The sequence below is a fragment of the Mixophyes fleayi genome, chromosome 2, assembly GCF_038048845.1.
Source record: "Mixophyes fleayi isolate aMixFle1 chromosome 2, aMixFle1.hap1, whole genome shotgun sequence".
NCBI lineage: Eukaryota > Metazoa > Chordata > Amphibia > Anura > Limnodynastidae > Mixophyes > Mixophyes fleayi.
In genome coordinates, this window is record NC_134403.1 from 84,819,122 (window position 1) to 84,844,831 (window position 25,710).

The following is a 25,710-nucleotide window of genomic DNA, read 5'->3' on the forward strand; positions in this document are numbered from 1 at the left end:
ATGCGATTTTACGCACAATGTGGCATGTATCGACATTTAGGTGCCTTAATGACTTAGCCGCAGAAGCACAACTGCAGTATTTGTGGATCTACTGCAATCTTGTGGTCATATAGATATTAACAGTTAATGACACCAAAAGCGATGATTACTTAGAGGATATTCCCTTATTTTCCTGGACAATAATCAGTTGATTTCCAAACCAATTCTATAACACAGGCAACACAAACAACCTGCAGAGTATAACTATGCTACAGCCTCTTCAGAGATCATACACTATTTCACCAGACAGGATAAACAGAACTCACAACAGCAGTTGCCAACATAATTACATGCTCCAATAGAGTATGAAGAGTCAACAAGTCCAACTATGGTACCAAAGAGCAACATTTTAACCCTTCAAAATCTTATCACAGATCTAAACTGGAAACATGTCAAAAACGTTTTGCAGCGGTTTCAGAAAGACACAAACATAGACTTAAACTACCTCAGCAGAGAGTTAGAAGACCTAAAAAATAGCTATAAAGATTTCAAAATCTCAAGAATACCTTAACAACATAAGAATAAGGAACGCGCCAAAGACTGTAAACCAAAACATATATACAACATCTATTTGCAGCACTTGTTTATGTAGTACTTGTGTGAGTCAGGAGGAGTTAGTAGCATCATCATCAGTGAACCGCAAGAGGGAGGTCACTCAGTGATGTGTTCTGAGTGCCCCCCGCACTCTGTGAGATACCAAATATTTTGATATAAAGCAGGTATTGTATATGTACAGTGGTTGGACAATGAATTAGGAATTTTTTAGTTTCTTGTAAAATTTTGATAAAACTTATTTTTTTACTTATTGGCGCATGCCAGGCATTTTTTCCTCATTGTTGGTGTCCGCTTCAGTTACTTGACTGGTCGACAAGCTCTAAACCCAAACTCTGCAAAGCGAACAGTTTTTAAAGAAACATTAGCTCCTTCTTCCTTCCACATCATCATCATCACATGATTTCCTGGCACTTTTTGGTTCTCTGTTGTAATTTTCTTGAGCATTCTGTCCTGTATGGGCATAAATTTACGACTGCTTTTCCATTGGGAAGGTGATTTAGCCAGGTTGTGCTGCCACCTAGTGGAGCAATAGGCAACAAACTAACCTAAATGAAACAATTATGATGTATGTTTACATCATAGGCTATAAACCAGAACATATTTACTATATATTCACTTTTTGTGAAGTACAAACCCTATAAAAAAATAAACTTTAAAAATTCCAAATTCATTGGACAACCACTGTCTATTGTTTATACATTTGTGTCACCCCCTCCCCCTCACTTCCTGCTTCTAGCTTCCTCACCACCATTCCCTGCCACAGGTTGGTGCAAAATCTACTGTGGCTCCCTGAGCTGTGCCTGTAGCAGAGGATTTCACTCCCTGTTGCGTGTCTGTCAACAATGCATAGAACCACTCAGAGGGAAAGTGAACTATGATGCTCCCTTCCTCTCTGAGCAGAAAGTGCAGACACAGAAAGAGAAGGCCGACTCTGTGTTAAGGGCGTGTGTTCAGGTGGGGAGTGGTATTGGCGTGGTAAGAGGGTGGAATTGGTATAGTAAAAAAGATGGTTTGAAAACCCTGCTTGCCATGTGTTGTGCAGTCACTTGGATGTGGCACCCGCTGGCTGTTGCCCTCCACTTCTGCTCTGGCTACGGTGTAGGTGTTGTTATGGCCACCAGTGCGGCATAAACTCATAGAACAGATAGAAGAGGTTTTCACCTTAAGCAGCCGCCTTTCCCGTAGAGACTGGTTGTTCTCACAGGTACTCAGATGCCCCCAGGTGTTATGCTCAGAGTAGTATGAGTTTATGCTTACACAGTAGCGCACAGGTATAGGGGGTTGCATATGGAGTAGCGGCAGGCCAGATGTCAGCGGACTGGACATGGCACCAGAGGATATGGCAGGTATAGGCAGAAAGGTCAAGGTCACAGGCACAGGTTCAGGATCCAGGGACAGGCGTAAGGTCAGGGTCACTAGCAGAGGTTAAGAATCCGGGTTCAGGCAATAGATCAGGGTACGGTCATACACGGGTAATCAATCACAGGATCCACACCAAAAAATAGAACAGGAGCAGGCAGCAGTACTGGAGACAGGACGCTATAACCAGCAGTGAGGCACAGACCTCACTGCCTTAAATAGTACTAAGAGCCAATCAGGACAGATGAGGACAGGGCTGACAATCAGCCTCAGGAGGCAGCTAATTAATTACTAGCTAGAACTAGCATAGGTAATAACATAAACCAGGAAGCATGTATAAAAATATAAATGAACCAGTTTAAATCATATGAGAGCTCCCCCTGGTGTTGGAGGATGTCCCAACACCCTCCTACATCTATGCCACAAGGATAATAACAGAGCATAGAAACTAAAGCACGCGCCCGGCTGCTAGTTCACTCCAGGATGCGGGATACCGCCGCGGCTCTTGACAGGTGTTTAATACAATTAACATGATGTACAGTGCAATTGTCAAAGAACTGTTGGGCGCCAGACCAACTCACAACAAAATTATTTTGTTTTCCAATTCCTTCTCCTCCTGCACATATCATAATGATTACAATGGACATAGATTCAAACATTAAACTCCTCCAGCACAGATCAAAATGGTTACAAGCACAGTTTCCTCAAAATGCCTAGAGCACATAAACTTAAGCAGATATTAAGCTTTAAATTACTCCTTTACTCCACCTGCACATTACTTGTTTAAGTCCATTAAATATAATTGCACAGCTGCATAACTGGTGTTGCTGGGTGCAGTAGTTCCACATAATCTAGAAATACTCACTCTCTGATAGGTGTCAGCACACAATGGGCATAATTCAGACGTTCATGTTCATGCTCCAATAAGGATTAACGAACATCCCACCCTCCAGGGATTATCCTGTGCACCCCAGCCCCAGTGCTACATGTCAAACTGCCACTTTCCAATAGTATCCCAATATCCAGGGACCCTTCTTCAAAGCTGGGGAAAAAAGATACAGAACTGTGCAATTCAGGGACATTTATTCCTCAGGCAGATATTTTTAACAAATCCCACTGGCCAGGGACTACCAAGTTGCAGTGTACCCACCCCCCTCCTCAGTCTGTGGGCTTCTACAAGAGAACTCTACACAGGGCCCTCTCTCACATCACATGTGGCTTCCAGACAATCATACTCACCCTTCTAAGAGTCTGCCATTCAATGGCTCTATCTTCCAGGCACACTCCTCCAGGCAGCTTTCCATTCAGGCTCTCTTCTCTGTTACCTTTGCTGCTAGAGAGACTCTCCCCCTCTTGTCCTCTCTTATCCAAGTGCACCTCTCATGCAGTCCTGCATAACTTCATGCTCTCCCTTGCATTGGAGCTCCTTCTGGGGAGCTCCAAAGCATCAGTATCCACTCTGTCACTGCCTCTTCACTATGAGGCTTTCTTAAATTTAGGGCTGTCTATTCCCCCTACAGGGGGTCAATAGATTGTGCCTTGTAGCACTGCCGCAGAAATCCCATTTTCTGCCCCTCTGGGCTATTATTTATAATGGAACTCTTTTCCCCTTTACTGGATACTAGTAGCATATGCACCCATGGCACCTGCTGTGCACCCTCCATTTCCCAGAGACCCGGGACCACCCTCCTTCATCTTGGATCCTGGTTAAAAATGGCTGCCTCCACCTAAGCGCAGGAAACCGTATTCTTTATAGACTCTGGCTCCCATGTGGGTCTCCCATGCACTGGCACTTTCGCATCGCACGGCTAAGCTCTGCTACCACAGTAACTTGGCTGTATCCATGTCACCAGCGCCATGTTGTGTGAGACACTCGCCTCATTAAACTAGCAATTCTTCCCCGGTGATCTTGCCTGCCATCACTAGTGTAGCACTGGAATACGTTAGTGGTGTTTCTTCAAACTTGTCAACTTTTTTAGTTGTACCCAGCCCCACCCCTTCCGGGGCTGTGAAGCACAAATGTGGAGGAGGCAGAGCACCACAAATCGTGTCATTTTGGCCCCATTCCAAACAATGCAATGCTGGGGAGGTGGATGCAGGAGAAGATCCTATTCTCTCGGGAGTTTGGGAGAACTACCAGTAATTCGGGAGTCTCCTGGAAATTGCCCACCTGCTGTTGATTTAACCCCACCTACTGAAAATTTGCTCACCTCTTACACATGATTATGTTTCAGGGCCACTTTAATTCCCAATCTGCCCTTAACTGTATTCTCTTTAGCCTATTTACACAGGTATTTTACTTGGACAGCCTAACCTCAGTTGGGGACCTCTGTAAATTATTTTTACATCTGCATGGAACCACCAACACCATGACAGCACAATGGCAAATGTAAATTGACTAAATAATATTTTAATCTTTGACAGATACCAGAAAACATTATGACAATATGAAAATACTTTGCATCTTATACAATGCGGTCTCTCTCTCTCTCTTTCTCTCTCCATCTCCATCTCTCTTCCTCTCTCCCTCCCCTCTTAATTCTAGACCATAAATGCACCGGACCCCACCAAAGCCTTAATCCAGCACTGCCCACAGTGATGAGGAGATTTCACCTTAAGACAATACAGAAATAGAATTCAAATTGCATAGTGTATTCAAATGATAGGTTGTGTGTTAAAATATTTTATATCTGTGTTTGCATTGCTGTAGGAATCTTCATCATGTGGCTCCCTCTGCTGGTGGTGTTGGGCTTGATCCTGTTGTACAGATGGTACAGGCGGAGTCAGATACTGGAGAATCTCACAGATAAATATGTCTTCATCACCGGATGTGATTCTGGATTTGGGAATATGGTGGCGAGGAATCTGGACAGACGCGGAATGAAGGTACTAGCTGCTTGTCTGACGGAGACAGGGGCTGAAGAATTGAGGAAGGGAACATCAAGCAGACTGCAGACAGTAATCCTGGATGTCACTGACAGTCACACTGTAAGCTCTGTTGCAGAGTGGGTCAATGATATTGTTCGTGATAAAGGTTAGATATATGTATATACAAACAGATGTTTTTACATTTTACAGAAATTAAACAAATTATTAATTAATAATGTCATGATAAATACTAGGGATGTGCACCGGCGACTTTTGAGGTCTCGTGTTTTGTGTTTTGGATCCGGATTTTCGTTATTTTTGAGGTTCGGATTTGTCTCGCAAAACACTTGACGAAAGGTCTCGGTTCGGATTTAAGGTATTGGATTCGGATTTTTTTTGAAAAAAACATAAAAAGTTTAAAAATCAAGTTTTTGGGCTTATTTTCACTCCTAGGCTATTATTAACCTCAATAACATTCAATAACAAGCATTTCCACTAATTTACAGTGTATTCTGAACACCTCACAATATAGTTATTAGTCCAAAACGTTGCAACAAGGTATCTTTCTGGACTGCGTAGAGGAGTGGGTCACCACAATATCTTAAAAACCCTGAACTTTTATGATTCGCACCAATAATTGTACCTGGACTGCGTAGAGGAGTGGGTCACCACAATATATTAAAAACCCTGAACTTTTATGATTCGCACCAATAATTGGACCTGGACTGCGTAGAGGAGTGGGTCACCACAATATATTAAAAACCCTGAACTTTTATGATTCGCACCAATAATTGGACCTGGACTGCGTAGAGGAGTGGGTCACCACAATATATTAAAAACCGTGAACTTTTATGATTCGCACCAATAATTGGACCTGGACTGCGTAGAGGAGTGGGTCACCACAATATATTAAAAACCCTGAACTTTTATGATTCGCACCAATAATTGGACCTGGACTGCGTAGAGGAGTGGGTCACCACAATATCTTAAAAACCCTGAACTTTTATGATTCGCACCAATAATTGTACCTGGACTGCGTAGAGGAGTGGGTCACCACAATATATATTAAAAACCCTGAACTTTTATGAATCGCACCAATAATTGGACCTGGACTGCGTAGAGGAGTGGGTCACCACAATATCTTAAAAACCCTGAACTTTTATGATTCGCACCAATAATTGTACCTGGACTGCGTAGAGGAGTGGGTCACCACAATATATTAAAAACCCTGAACTTTTATGATTCGCACCAATAATTGTACCTGGACTGCGTAGAGGAGTGGGCACTGGGCACCACAATAAAATATATAAAAAACCTTCAACAGGTCTGCATTACACTACACATACGGCTGCTCCTCCATCCTCTCCATCATATACATGTTGGAGTTTTAGCGTGTGACAACCTCTTGTTTTTGATAATGTCAGTGCATTTTGAATATTTTTCAATTTGCCCCACACCACTGAATGTACTTTATCTATGATACGCAATACGCATCTATCTATCTTGACTGCGTAGTGTGGTGGCCCCGGTACACAATTTGGTACCGAGGCCACAATATAATTAAAAAACCCTCCACGTGTCTGAATTCCACCAAACAAGTATCTGGACTGCATAGTGGGGTGGCCCCGGTACCCAATTTGATACCGGGGCCACAATACCTCCTCCAAACATGGTACAGACAATTCGTCATTGAGAGACCCCAGACAGACAGGGTCGAAGTGTTATTGTTTGACTTTGTAAACCCAAAAAAATGTCCCTGTTGCACATAGTCGTGCAATGAAGACTGACTTTTTCATTTAAAGGCACGATCTTTAAAGTGTAGTGTTTGTAAGTCTAAGTCATATTATACTTTTGGTAAAATTGGTTTATTTTGTTCCTCTTTATGGTAATTAATTAGTAATAGAAGTAAAGTAGGAAATAGAATTAAAGTATGAAATAGAATTAAAGTAGGAAATAGAGTGGTATAGAGTTGTAGTGTGGTATAGATAGAGTGGTCCACACAATATAATAATAAAACCCTCAACTGGTCTGAATTCCACCAAACAAGTATCTTGACTGCGTAGTGGGGTGGCCCCGGTACACAATTTGGTACCGAGGCCACAATATAATTAAAAAATTGGGCATCAACTGTCAACGTTGTTTAATATCTGATACACCTAAATATGGACTGCACAGTGGAGTGTCCCCGGTAGAAAATTTGGTGCCGGGGCCACAATACCTCCTCCAACTTCCAAGTGTAGTGTTTATAAAGACACACAGCGTCGAAGTGTTATTATTAGTTGACTTTCTTAACCCTAAAATTGTCCCTGTTGCAAATATTCGTGCAATGGACAGTTACTTTTCTATTGAAAGACTCAAGCTTTCAAGTGTAGTGTTTATAAAATATAAACAACAATACAGTAGTTTTAGAGCACGTCAATACCTCTTGTTTTAAATTATGACACGGCATTTTACTTTTGGTTTAATTTCTTGAATTTTTTTACATTTGGTTTTACTTTTTGAACATGGCAAACGACTGTTGCTTGGTCATATAATGCAAAAAAAAAAGTTCCAAGATGGAATTGTCCTTGGGCCCTCACACCCACCCTTATGTTGTTGAAATAGGACATGCACACTTTAACAAACCAATCATTTCAGCGACAGGGCCTACCAAACAACTTTGGCTGAAATGATTGGTTTGTTTGGGCCCCCACACCAAAAAAGCTATTCATCTCTCCCTGTACAGACTAAACAGGCTCTACTGAGGCAAGATGTCGTCCTCATCCTCAACCTCTGATTCCTCTCCCCCTACAGTGTGTACTTCCTCCTCATCACACATTATCAATTCGTCCCCGCTGGACTCCACAACCACAGGTCCCTCTGTAGTATCTGGAGGGCAGTGCTGTACTTCATTGAGGAATTGATTATTCATTTTTATAAACATCATTTTTTCAACGTTGTGAGGAAGCAACCTCCTTCGCCGCTCACTGACCAGGTTCCCCGCTGCACTAAAAACTCTTTCCGAGTACACACTGGAGGGGGGACAACTCAGGTAAAATAGAGCCAGTTTGTACAGGGGCTTCCAAACTGCCTTTTTTTCCTGCCAGTAACAATATGGACTGTCTGACATGTCTACTTGGATGGTGTCAGCAAAGTAATCATCCACAATTTTTTCTATTGTGACAGCATCCAATGCAGCGAGAGTAGACATGTCTGCAATGGTTGGCAGGTCCTTCAGTCCAGCCAGATGTTATCAGCATCCCCGCCAGTGCCTCTTTTGGGAAAACTGAGCTTTTTCCTCGCAGCCATAGATGTGGAAGAAAATGAGGGTGGAGCTGTTGGCATGTCACGGTCCTCTTCAGAGGACAATCTCCTGACCAGCAGGTCTTTGCACCGCTGTAGACTTGTGTCCGCCGGAAACAGAGACACAACATACGCTTTAAACCGAGGATCGAGCACGGTGGCCAGAATGTATTCCTCTGACTTTAAAAGAGTGACCACCCTCGGATCCTGGCAAAGCGTACGAAGGGCTACATCCACAAGAGCTACATGCTTGGTGTAATCGCAATGGCTTACCAGCTCCTCCCTCACTTTCTCCAGCTGCTTCTGCAACAGCCTGTTTAGGGGAATGACCTGACTCAAGCTGGCAGTGTCGGAACTGACTTCTCGTGTGGCAAGTTCAAATGGCTGCAGAACCTTGCACAACACGGAAATCAGTCTCCACTGCGCTTGACTGAGGCGCATCCCCACTCCTTTGCCTATGTCGTAGGTGGCTGTGTAGGCCTGAATGGCCTTTTGCTGCTCCTCCATCCTCTGCAGCATATAGAGGGTGGAGTTCCAGCGCGTCACAACCTCTTGTTTGAGGTGATGGCAGGGCAGGTTCAAGCTTTTTTGATGTGCCTCTAGTCTGCGGTAGGCACTGGCTGAATGCCGAAAGTGTCCAGCAATTTTGCGGGCCACCGCAAGCATCTCCTGCACACCCCTGTCACTCTTGAGGTAATGCTGCACCACCAAATTAATGGTGTGGGCAAAACATGGGACGTGCTGGAAATTGCCCATATTTAATGCCCGCACAATGTTACTGGCATTGTCTGACACCACAAATCCCCATGAGAGTCTAAGTGGGGTAAGCCACTGGGAGATAATTTCCCTCATTTTCTCTAATATGTTGTCAGCGTTGTGCCTCTTATTAAAGCCTGTAATGCACAATGTTGCCTGCCTTTGCATGAGCAGCCATTTTGTAGATGCTGCTACTGATGCAGCTGTTGCTGTTGCTGCGGAAGGGGATGCATCTACCCAGTGGGCTGTCACAGTCATATAGTCCTTCGTTTGCCCAGAACCACTTGTCCACATGTCCGTGGTTAAGTGGACAGTGGGTACAACCGCATTTTTAAGAGCACTGAGGACACTTGATCGTACTTCTCTGTACATTTTTGGTATCGCCTGCCTAGTGAAGTGGAATCTCGAGGGGATTTGGTACCGGGGACACAATACCTCCATCAACCCTCTAAATCCCACTCCACTGATGGCGGACACCGGGCGCACGTCTAACACCAACATTGCAGTTACAGCCGCAGTTATACGCTTTGCAATAGGGTGACTACTATCGTATTTGGTGGTCATGGCAAACGACTGTTGGACGGTCAATTGTTTTGTGAAAGACTTAGCGGTCTTACGACTTCCCCTCTGGGAAGATGACCGACTAACAGCAGCAACAGCAGCAGTGGCAGTAGTAGGCGTACCGCTGCAGGATTCCTCGGATGAATCCCGTATTGAGGAGGACTCAGTCTGGCTGCTGACTTGGGCTGCAGGACTGAATCTGATGGAGATTGTGGAGGAAGTTGACGAGGAGGGTGTTGCTGGTGTGTATCCAACTGGACCACGGGATTTAGGTGTCCCTGTACCGATGAGGGTCCTAGCCCCAGTTCCTGAACTAACCACTGAACTATGAAGGTTATTCAGGTGACGTATAAGGGAGGATGTTCCTAGGTGGGCAAGATCCTTACCCCTGCTTATTTGAGCTTTACATAAGCTACATATTGCCATACATTGGTTGTCTGGATTTGGATAAAAATAACTCCAGACCGAAGAGGTGCATTTTTTGGTCTTCTGACCAGGCATGACGATGGGCTTTTTCATCCCATGAACATCAGCTGTTTCCCCCCCTGGTGCCTCATTTACAATAACCACATCACCATCCTCATCATCAAGTTCCTCCACAGCGCCAGCTACATCATCAATAGCCTCCTCCCGAGCCACCTCTTCCCGTACAGTGATGGGAAGGTCAGGCTTGACAACCACCAACACCCTTGGACTCGCCTTGGGGATTTGTGATAATTTCTCTTTAGAAGGCAGAGTTGTTTGCTGTTTTGTTGCTGACAGCATAACTCTCTTCAATTTTTTGTAGGGGGGGGGAGGAGGAGGAGGGCTAAGATCCGTGGGTGAAGCTGAACCACTAGTCATGAACACGGGCCAGGGCCTAAGCCGTTCCTTGCCACTCCGTGTCGTAAATGGCATATTGGCAACTTTACGTTTCTCCTCAGATGATTTTAAGTTTCTCTTTTTGCTACTTTTTCTTAACTTGGGCTTTTTGGATTTTACATGCCCGGTACTACGAGATTGGGCATCGGGCTTGGAAGACGACGTTGATGGCATTTCATCGTCTATGTCATGACTAGTGGCAGCAGCTTCAGCATTAGGAGGAAGTGGGTCTTGATCTTTCCCTACTTTATCCTCCAAATTTTTGGTCTCCATTATATGTAGCACAAGATACTGCAGAATGTGTGAACTTGGTAATATTGCAGTACCAATGGACTTATACTGCTGGATTGGTTTTGCAAATTTGGTTATAATTATAATATATTTTTTTTTTTTTAAATTTTTTATTTTTTTTTACTTTTTTTTTATTTTTAAAAAACTTGGGAATAGTGGGGAAATAACTATGCCCTTAGAAGCACAGAGCACAGGACACAGCACCACTGGACTGAACAGGACACGGCACAGGACCCAGCAGCACTACGGAACTCAGCAGGACAGAGCACAGGACACAGCACCACTGGACTGATACTGCAGAATGTGTGAACTTGGTAATATTGCAGTACCAATGGACTTATAATGCTGGATTGGTTTTGCAAATTTGGTTATAATTATTATATTTTTTTTTTTTTTTAAATTTTTTATTTTTTTTTACTTTTTTTTTATTTTTAAAAAACTTGGGAATAGTGGGGAAATAACTATGCCCTTAGAAGCACAGAGCACAGGACACAGCACCACTGGACTGAACAGGACACGGCACAGGACCCAGCAGCACTACGGAACTCAGCAGGACAGAGCACAGGACACAGCACCACTGGACTGATACTGCAGAATGTGTGAACTTGGTAATATTGCAGTACCAATGGACTTATAATGCTGGATTGGTTTTGCAAATTTGGTTATAATTATTATATATTTATTTTTTTTTTAAATTTTTTATTTTTTTTTACTTTTTTTTTATTTTTTAAAAACTTGGGAATAATGGGGAAATAACTATGCCCTTAGAAGCACAGAGCACATGACACAGCACCACTGGACTGAACAGGACACGGCACAGGACCCAGCAGCACTACGGAACTCAGCAGGACAGAGCACAGGACACAGCACCACTGGACTGATACTGCAGAATGTGTAAACTTTGTAATATTGCAGTACCACTGGACTTTTACTGCTGAATGTGTGAACTTGGTAATATTGCAGTACCAATGGGCTTATACTGCAGGATTGGTTGTGCAAATTTTGTGGTAATTAAAAAATATTAAAGTAGTTTTTGGTATTTTTTAAAAAAACTTTTTTTTATTTTTTTAAACACAGGGGAATATTGGGGAAATAACTATGCCCTTAGAAGCACAGAGCACAGGACACAGCACCACTGGACTGAACAGGACACAGCACAGGACCCAGCAGCACCACTGACCTCAGAAGGACAGAGCACAGCACACAGCACCACTGGACTGATACTGCAGAACACAGCACAGCACAGCACAGCACAGCACAGCACAGAACTAAACAGCACAGAACTAAACAGCACAGAACTAAACAGCACAGAACTAAACAGCACAGAGGACCACCTAACACACCCTCCCTCTACCCTGATCAATGCCAGAGTGAAGATGGCGGCGACTAGCGGGGAATTTATAGGATCCGAGTATCGCGAGATCCGACAACGGGATTATGAGTCAGAGCCTCAGTTTCACTTTTGAATTTGGCGCCAATACCCGGATCTGTCTCGGATCCGACTCGGATCCGCAACGTTCGGGTGGGCTCGGATTTCATAAATCCGAGTGCGCTCATCCCTAATAAATACAGAGCTTTGCTAAAGGATTCAGAAATGTTGAAATGTTGCTTGATTAGTGTAGCATTTTAACTGTCTACTTCTGGTTAAATGTAGACATCCATAATGTTGCTAGTTAATGTATATATATCTTATTTGCTGCTGCACATTAATGGCCATGTTAGAGCCATATTACATTACTTGATTGGAGTGTGCCTCCTATATACTGGGTCATCATCAGGAGTAAATGGGTCATGTAGTGAGCCGAGCCAGAACACCCACAAGCCAAACTAGGCTTCCACCTGCAGCCTGGTCGTAACTGAGGGGCCTCGATTTCCCTTTGCTGCTGGTCCCTGTCTGCCTCAAACTTCATACCTGCTGCATATCTGCTTCCATTACTCGCACCTTCCATCCATTATACATGCCTTTTGACTGCTCCCTTCTGTCACTGGGTTCAGTGAGTGCTCCCCTTATCATGTATGTCAGGTGATAAACATTCCTTCTTACCTCCTCTCTGCTTGGGAGTGGTGTCTATGAGGGTGTTGATAAGGAGTTTGATGGAGGAACTGTTAAGTTTATGAGTGTAGTTTCCCAACAATATAGTGGTATAGCAAGGAGATGTCAGATCTCATGAAATGTTGATCAGCCAATATAAAAATTAACAAACTGATGAGAAAATTTGTGGCCCTGGTGGGACATAGTGGTCAGGCGCATTCAGTAGAAAAGTGGCAACGCAAGCCTTTTTAACAGAGATGGGGTGCATCAGCCGAAAATTGCAACCTTACCATATGATTTGAGTTGAACACATCCTAATATACATGCCATTCAAAACATAGCAGTATTCCTGCACATTAGGAAACAAATGCATGTACCTATGCCCAACTATAGCATAGGTTGCATTACCCTGTTTGTACACAAAATAATGTAATGAAGTGTCCCAAGTATCATTTACCACTTTATTGATCCAATGAGAATCTCCTTTCCTACAGTGGTCCAAATGGAACTGATAAATAAGTAGTAAAAATAGCCAATAATGAATGAAGAACTGGAGGAGTCAATATGAATCAGCTTGTGGGGTCAATATGTAAACAGTCAATCACAAGCTGACACTGTGACTATAGTCACCCGCAGCAAATACTTTTACACCAGGCATTCAGTAACCACAAAAGATATGCCTCCTGAGAACTATATATCGAGACACATCCAAGTCTATTAAAGTGACATTTCCAGGTGGGCTTGCTTTACTTACCTTTATACACCCTTATGGTTCTACTCAATTGTAGGTTTAAGGGGCTGCAAGTCTAAGTTACACTCAAATCAAACTAAGGAAACATCTTGTTACACATATGCAGTATAGAAATGTGTTTTTTGTTTTTTATTTATGTCCCAGAAATGGACATATACGTCCAACTCTAAATGAGGCCCGTGGTGTTAGGTAGAAAGGATGGAGTATAGAAAGCTATTGTTGTGTGGCAGTCTACATAGATTTAAGAGGTTCGCTGTGCAATCATCCCTGAGGGTCTTGGTGTAAGTGTGGTACCCCAAAGCCCTGTTGAACAGCATAGAGGAGTGCATAAACGCTTTTAAAATGCAGGGCTACAAGGGGTTAATTGTGTTCCTGAAAACTTGTGCCCAGGAGTGATTGACAGGAGGAGGATGAAGGCCCTGATTGGCTGGGGGAGTAACAGGAAGAGGTTGTGCAGGAAGGAGGAGAGAGAGAGCAGCATGGTAGAAGGAACAAGAGGGAGGATGTGCAGCCGAGCAGAGAGAAGATAAGCTTCTGCCAGAACTGTGACATTGCCAGCAAAGCGGACGGAGAACAGCTGGGGACACACAGTGGGGCGCCAAAGACAGTCTCCACTAACTGCAGAACCATCTCCAGGTAAAACCCTAGCCTGCAGTGTATTGCACACACCCCAGTGTCAGAGGGAAGAGTGATGAGAGGATCTATCCAAAACTGACATTGCATTCTTGTACAAGGAAGGATTGTGAGAGCTTTTCCCCCAGATCATACCTATACACAGGCTGCAGGGAACAATTAAGACGGTCGTTTCAGCTATATCCTGTGTGTGTGTGTGTGTGTGTGTGTGTGTGTGCTGATATCTGGACATTATACCCTGCTGCAGAGTACATGTGCTGATAGAGATTCATTGACTGTTGAGAGAACAGCGCCATCTTGTGGCTGAAATGAGCAACAGCTCTGCTTTCTACTATAATACTTAACCCTTGATGGAAACCTCTGCAGGACATTGGAACACTACCCAAATTCCTGTGCACAGGTCAGCCCAGGACTGAGTGGAAAATATGGTAACGTTACCGGGGATAATATTGGTGCACCAAATGTTTTAGATGATGTTAATGTTATGTGATTTACCTAAGAATTGATTTATTAATATTGAAGGTGTGACATTCAGTGTTAGTGGTACCGCTGCAATTCAAGTTAACTCAGCAGTAGATGCTAAAAGTGGGGCGCCTGACCCATAGGGAATAGCATGGTACCCCAAACACCTAAATAAGAAGTAGCCCTCTAGTGGGCGCGGTAGTGACCGTAAGAGTCTTGATGGGTTTTTATTGATGGTTATTGCACCATCACCAGTCAGATATTGTTAACGTGAAAGTAGTAACTGTGATTACCAGTGTGCCTTATTAGACAATGTGTATTGAAGATGTTATCGTTATTCTGCCTTATACTCACCAGGTGTATGTTATATGTTAAATGCTATTGTGCTCTATGCTGATCAGACGCATTATTTTGTCATTACTATTGAGCTGAAGGGGTCAGTGGCGCGGTGGCTTACCAAAACTATCCTTACCGCATTCTCAATAAAATCAAGTTGTTTGATCAATTTTTGTCCCTTTCATTGAAGTATTTATCTCCTGACCACCGGATATCCAAAAGAGAAAAGAACCTGACTCGTATCTGGGAGACAAGGTAAGGGAAGGATTTCCCATCAGTACTCGACCACCACATAAATGTTTACCACATCGTTGGTAAGGGAGCTGGTAAAGTTATCCCCAGGGGCAAGGTCCCAAGGAGATGATGCAGTTGGTTTGGCTGACCATTGAGTAACCAATAGTGGCTGGGGGCAGTTCTCATTGGTGGTTGAAAACAGACCTAGAGTATAAACAAGTGATACCAACTGCTCTCTCCCCACAAGTGTCTGTGTCAGTTCTAGATGGGTTACAGGTATGTTACCATGTGAATGGAAGAGAGCTGAGTCGCTGCACATTTAGGGGTATATTTACTAAATATACTTGAAAAAGTGGAGATGTTGCCTATAACCAATCAGATTCTAGCTGTCATTTTGTAGAATGCACTAAATAAATGAAAGCTAGAATCTGATTGGTTGCTACAGGCAACATCTCCACTTTTCCAAACCCGCAGTTTAGTAAATCTAGCCCTTAGGGTCAATAGCAGCATGGTGATTTCTAAATGATATGTATTATGTAAGTTATATGCCATCTCCTGAGCAATGGCAGGAGATGAGTATTGCTCAGCTGCTGCAGCGATTTCTATTTGGTAAATTCTGTCAATAATTAATTATTTTCGCCATGACAAGCGGCAATGAAAAATCAGCCCAAGAAAGGGGCCTACTTAATCTCAGTAAAGCTTTGGTAGCTACTATTACCCACAGATGCAGCATGAGTCTTTTTGGTTCAATCCAACAAATGGTTGATCAATACAGCAGAGGTGTCTCAATGCAGAAACCCTGCCTTACTGCATAGCAATCCTTCTTAAATAAGTATTTCTGTATATTAGCTATTTTAAAATGGCAGAGGTGGTGTGTGAGAGTGGATGAAACATTCACAAGTCAGTCTCTTGATTGCAGCTTCTGATTGGTCCCCCATCCCATATTTTTGGCTGGTGCTGTCAGAGGAACCATTTTCCACAGTTGTATACCTCTGATCTGCTAATCAAGGCACTATGGGCCACATGCGTCATATGCATGCAGCTCTTTCTAGGCAAGACTCTTGGTGGGCTTTCTCGCAGCCTCCGCACTCACTGCAATCAGATACATTTTTTGGGCTGGCTAACCCATTCACTTCATCATATAAATTTGTGGAAAGCTTTTGCACATTTCTTTTTACCTCCAGGTTGCTGCTGCCAGTCCCAATGGTGGGAACGGACACCATCTTGGCCAAATTAGTGTCACTTTTGGTGTGCAGCTTCCTGTGTTTCTCAAGGTGATAAATATAATTTTCTCTTCAGTTGCTCTCCCCAGTCACTCAAATGGCACATTTTCACTGAAAGCAGTGGGTGGCACAGTACAAGTCCTTAAACTTGTCCTGACTATTTGGCATCCTGAGGAGGGTCAGCATATAGTCCATCAAACAGTGGGGCTGTATATTTACTTTCAACATCTGAGTCTGAGGGGAAGACAATGTACAGTAGATGAACATACTTTGCTGGGGTACATATTTCCCCCCATTATACACTCAGCTGCTGGACACAAATCTTTTGATTACTTCGAAAATGTTCCCTCTGGCAGCAGTCCACTTTGGTGTTCATGACACCACAGTCATGAAGCCTCAAGCTTGATAATCCTGGTTGGTAGGCCATCAGACTGTGTAATTTCTGTTGAGGTTGAGGTATGCAGATGTAACATTCCCTCTGGTGTTGTTATTCACACCTCCCAAAGACTGAATGTGTAGCCCGGCACTATGACCCAGAGGAGACTCACCAGGAATGTTGCTTAGCAACATAAGACTGGTGTGAGCTGAGAAGAAGTATCTGTGGATAGAGTGACAGCCAGGGACCAGAATGGAGAGGAGGAGGTTCTGGGATGCCCCTTGTTATATGGGGAACTGGTGCATCATATGCTGCCACTAGGAGCCATAGTACAACATCACAGACAGAATACAGAATGTGACTGCCCCATTAATATTCTGTCCATATACATACAGTAATTTCCAGCAATGTCCGCGATGTCCATACGCCACATCGTCAGCAATTGAAGAGCTTATTTTGCAATTTAGAGATGGTCTAGCATCCAAATAATTGAGACATCTGATTGCACTGCACCTTCAAATTACATCACATGTGTCACCTCACCTTCAAAAAGATTTTGCAAAAATAACCTGCTTGTGCGGGGACACTCTGGTCATTTACATCCACACTCAGGAGTTAGCCAGGGTGTACTGCCTAAACTGTACACCTCAACGCTACACACAGTGACAGGGGGCTAGGTGGAGATGGTCACAAAGGTTTTGCTCCTACTGGATGTACTGCATCAACAATACTTTTTTTTCAAGCTGTAACCTTTCCTAGATGATCTCATACCTCCACAAAGCGTTTATGCTCCCATGTTTGGCAGCCATTTTGTAGCTCCTTTTACACTGGTGTAATGTCATGCAGGTGCTTTTCACACATGCACCTACCTAGTGCTCTGGGTTGTTTCAGGCTGTCTCAGTTATTCCTTCAGTTATTTATTCCCTTTTCTCAGGCTCTATGGAGTTTGAAGGGCCTCTCCACATACAGTTTTGTAGTTGAGATGACACAGGTCTAGTAGTGCAGTACAAACAGTTATAAGCATGGGCACCAACCCATCCAAAGTAAATCACACTCCTTTATTTTCTCCTTAAGCACTTTCCTTAGTTGCACATTGTAAACATATTTGACATTGGTTCATAGCAGTATATCAGAGCTGATATTTACTTGTCTTGGGGATTGTCCCTCTGTCCCTTGACCTACACTGTCTCTTTCTGGGGCTGAAAGCCTGTGGAGCGAGACTCTGCTCAGCAGCCTATTAAGAACATTTTAAAGGAAAAAATTGCAGGTAGCCCAGTGACCCAACCCAAGGTAGCCTACTACTAGACCGGTTCAGAGGGCAAACACCCCCTTGCCCCCCCCAGTCCTTGGTCTCTTTAATCATCACCTCTCCTCTCTCTCACTCTCTGTTCAGGTGGGCAAAACACTTCACATGGGCTCTTGCACCTTTACTTGGTTTTCCTGTTTCTGCGTTCTTTTAGCAGTGTCAAAATTAGTGCAATATCAGTGCCAGCATGCCCTCCAGGTACTCCTGGTAAATCCTCTGATCCGTCACAGATCGCATGACACCCCAGCGGCAGCACTTTTCATTAAACTAAATTAAGGAGCCCCTATCTGTTAAGTAGTGGTAAGTCAAAGGTGTGCTCCAAACAAGAGCCCTTCTCAAGGATACCCAGTTTTGAAGTTTGGCCTCTTATAATTTCACATTTGTGCCATATCCCTTCCATTTATGTATGATGGTAGTACGCAGAGAGATTAAAAGTCTGTAATATCTTCGTATATACTTCTCCTAATTGGTACTTTCAAAACCCCTTTCTTGCATTTGCTTTGAAAGTTTTTTGATCCTTATGAGAAACCTCTTGTTTAAAACAACTTTTAAAAGTATTACTCCTATTAATTCATTATGTGATTAAGACAACTGATTACACCAGGGTTTATTTAGTTATATCTCCTAAAAATGACAACTATTTTACATAAGTAGTCATGAATTTTGTTTTCTAATTAAGAGATTTGTTTGGGGTTTTTTTTAACTCTAACATTCCAAAGTATTTTTTGTTGATCAGAGGTATTCCCAAATAAATACATTTTTAGTCCATGATTTAAGGAAATAAAATGTGAAAAATCTCAAAGGAGTGGGGTACAATTTTACAATCAATGTGTTAATAAACAGGGAGTAGTTTGTTAATTTTTTACATAATATAAACTCTTAGGTTCATGAAATTATATTATTCTATGGAATTAATGTGTTATTCTTAACTTTGATAGGTTATTGATGCAGTTTTACACATACTTTGCAATTCACTGTCAAGACTAGAGATATTTGAGTGTCCAGAAACGAGAGATTCCAAATTCTAAAACATTTCTTGCAGTGTCTCCACTATCTTTTATACAGGACTGTGGGGTGTGGTGAATAATGCAGGGATAGTTATCCCTACTGCTCGCAATGAGTGACTGACCAAAGAGGATTTTATGAAAGTATTAAACGTGAACCTACTGGGAACGATAGATGTTACACTCAAGTTGCTCCCCCTGATCCGCAGAGCCCAGGGTCGAGTGGTCAACATGTCAAGCATTTGTGGCAGATTGGCGTTTAATGGAGGAGGATACTGCATCTCTAAATATGGAGTGGAGTCATTCTCCGACAGTCTCCGGTAAGTAATAGTTATTTCTATAACAGAATATACAATATTATTAAGTAAACAATGTGGTGCATTTATGCAAATTGTTCATATAACTGTTTAGAAAAAGTGGTGTCGTCTATAGCAATGAGTTGTCTGCTTCCATTTTGTAAATTGTACTGGAAAAATAACAGCTAAAATCTGATTTCTATGGGGAATGTCTTCTATTCTACACAGCAACTGGTAGAACAGTTTTCATAAGTGACCCTCATTGTACTCCAATAACATACTAGTAGGTTAATTGGCTGCTATCAAATTGGCCTTAATCTCTCTATCTCTCTAATGGGGCAGGGACCTATGTGAATGAGTTCTCTGTTCAGTGCTGAAAAATTAGTGGCACTATATGAGTAATTGGTGATGATGATGATTGAGCGAATAGGAGAAATGTGCTGTCATTTATCTAATTGAATCTAGATTATTTATTTATGGGTGCTAGGGATTATTGCAGATATTTGCACCATGTTAAGTAAAAGCCCTACCACAGCCTTAAAATGAAGCCAGACCCAAGAATCAAACAATACTTGATAATAATAATAATAATAATAATAATAATAATAATAACTGGTTAGTGACACTTACAGTATCTTTTGCAAAATGTCATTACTGGTCCATTGTTGAGCATTTTCTGGAGGTCATTTACAAAGCGCAGTTGGGTGAACATTAAGAGTTGGACGCCTTGTAAGTGTAAGATGTAATAAAACCTGCATATATATATATATATATATATATACTCACACTTACAAAGCGTCCAGCTCTTAATGTTCACCCAAGTGTGCTTCGTAAATGACCTCCAGAAACGATATATATATGCATACACATTTTTTCTGCACATACGCACTACAGACATGCATATTTTTAGAGATGAGCGGGCTCGGATTTCGCTAATCCGAGCCCACCCGAACAGTGCGAATCTGACGGGATCCGAGCACTGTTCGGGTATTTCCGGCGCCCAAAAAAATGAAACTGAGGCTCTGACGTCCAAGTCTCGCGTCGGATCTCGCGAGACTCGGATTTCATAAATGCCCCGCTCGCGGCCGCCATCTTCATTCTCCCTGTGGTTAGTGAAGAGGGAGGTTGATGTGCTCTGTCCTGCTGATAACTTTACTAAAGTGGTGCTTTGTCCTGCTGAGTGCAGTAGTACTTTTTCCAGTGCTCTGTCCTGCTGATTCCAGTGGTGCTTTGGCCAGTGTCTGTCCTGCTGAGTCCAGTGGTGCTTTTGTCCTGTATTTGTTTCTGATAAGTCCATAGCAATTTGTTAATTAGCCAAAAATATTTTAAAAAAAAAGATTAAAAAAATATTAAAAAATAATTGAAAAAGTATAAAAAATATTATAGAGCAATATATTCTTGCAGTCCAAAAAAAGAGGACCTGCCATTTTTATTACTACGTTCGTTATTTCTGTAGTTCCAAAAAATAGGAACTGCCAGTTCTATTACTACGGTCATTGTTTGTGTAGTTCCCAAAAAGAGGAACTGCCATTTCTATTACTACGTTCATTATTTCTGTAGTTCCAAAAAATAGGAACTGCCAGTTCTATTACTACGGTCATTGTTTGTGTAGTTCCAAAAAATAGGAACTGCCAGTTTTATTACTACGTTCATTGTTTGTGCAGTCCCAAAAAAGAGGAACTGCCATTTCTATTACTACGTTCATTGTTTGTGCAGTCCCAAGTAACCTGAGTTGTCCCCCCTCCAGTGTTTACTCCGAAAGAGTTTTTAGTGCAGCGGGTAACCTGGTCAGTGAGCAACGAAGGAGGTTGCTTCCGCAGAACGTTGAAAAAATTATGTTCATAAAAATGAATTATCAATTCCTCAATCAAGTACAGCACTGGCCTCCAGATACTACAGAAGAACCTGTGGTTGTGGAGTCCAGCGGGGACGAATTGATAATGTGTGAGGATGAGGAAGTACACACTGAAGGGGGAGAGGAATCAGAGGATGAGGATGAGGACGACATCTTGCCTCAGTAGAGCCAGTTTAGTTTGTACAGGGAGAGATGAATAGCTTTTTTGGTGTGGGGGCCCAAACAAACCAATCATTTCAGCCACAGTTGTTTGGTAGGCCCTTTCGCTGAAATGATTGGTTTGTTAAAGTGTGCATGTCCTATTTCAACAACATAAGGGTGGGTGGGAGGGCCCAAGGACAAATCCAACATGCACCTCTTTTTTTGGCATTATGTAACCATCCAACAGTCGTTTCCCATGAGCACAAAGTACGACAGTAGTCATCCTATGGCAAAGCGGATAACTTCGGCCTTAACAGCTATGTTGGTGTTAGACGTGCATTCGGTGTCCGCCATCTGTGCAGTGGAATTCAGACCAGTTGGAGGAGGTAGGAGCAGCCATATGTGCAGTGGAATTGAGACCAGTTGGAGGAGGTATTGTGGCCCCGGTACCAAATTGGGTACCGGGGCCACTCCACTACGCAGTCCAGAAAGCTACCTCGGTGCAACGTTTTGGACTAAAAACAATATTGTGAGGTGTGAGGTGTTCAGAATAGACTGGAAATTAGTGGAAATGATTGTTATTGAATGTTATTGAGGTTAATAATAGCGTAGGAGTGTAAAAAAAACCAAAAACTGGATTTTAGCGCTTTTTATGCTTTTTTAAAAATAAATCAGAATCCAAACCCCTAAATCAGAACCAAAAGCTTTCGTCAGGTGTTTTGGCAAAACAAATCAGAACCCAAAACCTCAAGCTAATCAGAACCCAAAACACTAAAAGTGCCCGGTGCACACCCCTACATATTTTATGCATATAACGTACATCCAACTTAACAGAGGTCTACCCAGCACAAACTAAGGTGCAGGATTTCTCTCCACGGCTTACATAAAGTTGCAACTTGATACAGAGGAGAGAAAACATTTTTAAAAGATGCACTGTTCAACTTTCTACCCCTTTGTATTAAATAAACATTTCCATTTTTTACCTAAAATGCTGTAGGTTAAGCCTTATGTATAGCTTAAAATGAGAGGACATTGGGGCAGTTTTCACAAAGGCACGAAAAAAATCCACCTCTTCACTAGAGCTGACAGAGATCAAGCCTTTTCCTATACTTTTAAATAGGACCCATCTGTGATATCCATAGTTAAATTTAAATTTCAAGGCAAAACTGCAGATCAATTGACTGCAAATTTTAACATGTGCTATGATCAGCAGGTTGCATCATGAACTGTCCACTGAGAACTCCATAGATAATATTATATTAGGGTTTCAGACAGTATATAAATCGCCCGTAACACCTGATAATGCACGGTTGTGATTTCAATAGTGCAAAGAGCACAGACAATGGACTTTCAAGCAGTGGAGGTAGGCAATGTGGTTACCTGAATTGTGCTTCTCCATGTTCTTGACAAACAGATGAGTACACATGTGGGGACAAACCTCAAGAACTCTATACTCCATACACTCTATGTACTCATCTGCTTGTTTTCAACTATGAGAGATTCTTGTGGTTTTGTAATGTGGGGTACCAGCCCAAGTGCCCAGCAAGGGGGTACACTAGCAGTGGGAGTTACCCAGAAGGAAGCGTTTCTAGGTAATGGTGAAGAAGCCAAGTGGTGGCAGCAGAGCCCCTCCTACTGCGTTTAAAGAGCAACACGACAAACTGGTATAGGAGAGCCATCCTGTCACACGTACTTTTAAAAAAGCATAGTTGCACAGATAAGAAGTACAAATTAATGAGATAAGGTTAAGATTAGAAGAGCATGAGACTTTAAGCAGTTGATGTACCTCCATGGGGATAAGAGATTAAATATATGTACTTTCTAAACACTTTGTGCACACGCTTCTGTCCCCCAATGTGTCTGTCCCTCTAGACTGAATGCTAAGATATACTGTAGCTGATTACAGAAAAAGTTACATCTGTTCTAATTGTCATCTGATCGGAGGAGGGGAAAAAATTATTGGATTTATTCAGGCTAGATGAGTGCCAGGTCAGTGTCATAAAAAATGGTAAACTGATCAGCAACCCAACACAGGTTATAGAAATATATAACAAATTCATGTTACATACTTTAAAAAAAGCAGTTGCACAGATAAGAAGTACAAATTAATGAGATGAGGTTCAGATTAGGAGAGGATGAGAGTTGCAGAAGTTGATGTACATACCTGGGAATAAAAAAGATGAAATATGGTTAACAGCTGTGTTGTTTAACTGTATGTTCCAGACACTTTCTGAGAGAAAACACCTGTCTGCCTCCCAATGCGTCTGTCCCCCTAGACTGAATGCTAATACTGTATAACATTGATGTTATATGTCATGACTTTCTCAATCACCTGACCCAATAGAGCATTTATGGAAATTCCTGGAACAATGCCTGAGACAGCGTTTTTCACCACCATCAACCAGGAGCCAGTTGAGTGACTTACTCTTGCTCAATCAGGGGCAGGAATAAATTACCAGGGACTTCCTGGGGGGCGCGGGCCCTGCACAATCAGGCAATTATTTCATTTTATTTTTTTTAAAATGATTTTTTTTTTTTTCCAGTGAGTGGAACCCGTGATTTTTTGGGGAAACAGCTATTAGGGGAGGGATGTAAAAGTTGAGTGAGGGAATGAGCTGACGGCTGTCAGCAGCTCCCAATACTCCTGGACAGTTACGTCACACACTGTCCCAGCAGCCTGGAGACAAAGGAGGAGGGGTTCCAGCTCTGCACCAGCTCAGCTTAGGTAAGTATGCTTGGCCGGGGGGGCTTATGATGTTTGGGGGGCTTATGATGTGTGTGGGGGGGGTTATGATATGTCTAGGGTGGTTATGCTAAGCTGGGGGGACTTATGCTGTGTCTTGGGCGCTTATTATGTGTTATGGGTCAGTAAGCATCTCTAATTTTAATACATAATGAGGGGAATTCAATTACCAGAAATGTGGCGCACGGACATCTCACCGCACACATTGCCGGCAAAATCTCCACCGCAAAGTGACTCACGAATGTTCAGGAGACACTTCGCGGCTAATTGAATTCCCCCATAATGTCATGTGTAAAGAGGCACAGCCACAGCCCATGTTGACCACGCCCCCATCACTATGTGACCATGACCCTTCGATGGCGCACGTCCCTTCTACTATGTGTGGAGGGGGGCCCAGAAAGTTGCTGTAGCGGGCTCCAAATTCCTCTTGGCAGCCCTGTGCACAATACCTCAGAATTGGTTGATTAAATTCCACGTAGTGTGCAGGATGTACCGGCATTAGTGAGTTTATATTGATGTTTTAATTTTTCAGTTCACTACCTGTAACAATTCACATGCTTACACCATGTAATCAGGTTGAAGTTTAATTTTTAATGTGGCAGCACAGTATGGTACACTTGGGGGTAAATGTATCATACTGCGGGTTGTACAAGTCGCCGGAAATCAGCGAGATGGCGCTGCCTTGTAAATTTCCCTTTACAAGGCAGCGCCTCTTTAAATTTAAGATGTCATCTCGCCGATTTCCGGCGACTTGTACAACCCGCACTATGATACATTTACCCCTTGGTGTACTATTAATGTTTTCAAAACTGCATGACAAGTACACTAAAAGAATGTATTTTTCATTTAAATTTACAGAGTCTTTAAGGGACCTTGCCCCTTATTTTGATTTCCCTATCCTGCCCAACCTTACTTGGCTAATAAAGATATCTCTTAAACTCTGAAAGTTCTCTTAATTTTCAATTTAATTAATTTCCTCTTTCATCGGCCAAGAGCGTCAAGTGAATCTCAAGATATTAAAAAATGTTAATCACATCCTATTGTCAATTAAAAAATAATAATAATAATTTGCGATTAATGAAGATAGAGGTCCCTCTTAGTGCTATGAATCTCACGTCATTCTTTAAATATTTCTCTATCTTACAGCCGCGAGATGGCCTCATTTGGTGTAAAGGTCTGTGTCGTGGAACCTGGCTACTTCAAAACTCCAATTACTAATCCAGTCGTACGGATAACAAATTTAGAAAAAGTTTGGGAAAAAGTCCCAGAAGAAATCCGCAGGAGTTATGGGCAAGAAAACTATGAAGCGTGTAAGTGTTTTTTAAACAAGCATATCCTGGTGATGCTCATTTTGAAATTGAATTTACTAAAAGGGAAAATACTTTGATTCACCCAAGTCTGCAATGTCATACACCTACTTCATTATAGGTCACATACACACCAGAGCCCATATGCATCGCTATCTAAAGGAGGAAGTAATTTCTCTCAGCTACAATCAAAAACAGTTCACAGATTTTTAATTATTACAGCCAAAGATTGTAACTTTTAAACTACTACACCAAAGCAGGGGTGTAAATTTAATAAATGCTGAGTGTGTGGAGGGCATATTCTTAACAAGTTTCTCAGTTTTCAGCTGTATTTTGGCACATGCATGTAGTACCTTGTGCACGTGTCTTGATCCAATACAGGCTCAGCTCATTTATGGAACGTAGACAAAATAAGTAGATCTTATCACCTTGTATAAAC

At 42.4% G+C, this 25,710-nt stretch overlaps 1 protein-coding gene across 2 annotated transcripts in view; it reads left to right on the top strand.

The window, feature by feature from the left end:
* The window catches only part of LOC142141221 (17-beta-hydroxysteroid dehydrogenase type 6-like), a 53,259-nt gene that overhangs the window by 22,106 nt on the left and 5,443 nt on the right, over positions 1-25,710 (top strand). The window contains exons 2-4 of one of the 2 annotated variants that reach the window (XM_075199452.1): positions 4,664-4,987; positions 18,968-19,249; positions 25,111-25,274. In XM_075199452.1, the coding sequence (XP_075055553.1) occupies positions 19,068-19,249; positions 25,111-25,274 (346 nt within the window). In that variant the 5' untranslated portion in view covers positions 4,664-4,987; positions 18,968-19,067. The remainder of the gene's footprint in view (positions 1-4,663; positions 4,988-18,967; positions 19,250-25,110; positions 25,275-25,710) is intronic. The other variant, XM_075199451.1, reaches the window with a different exon arrangement.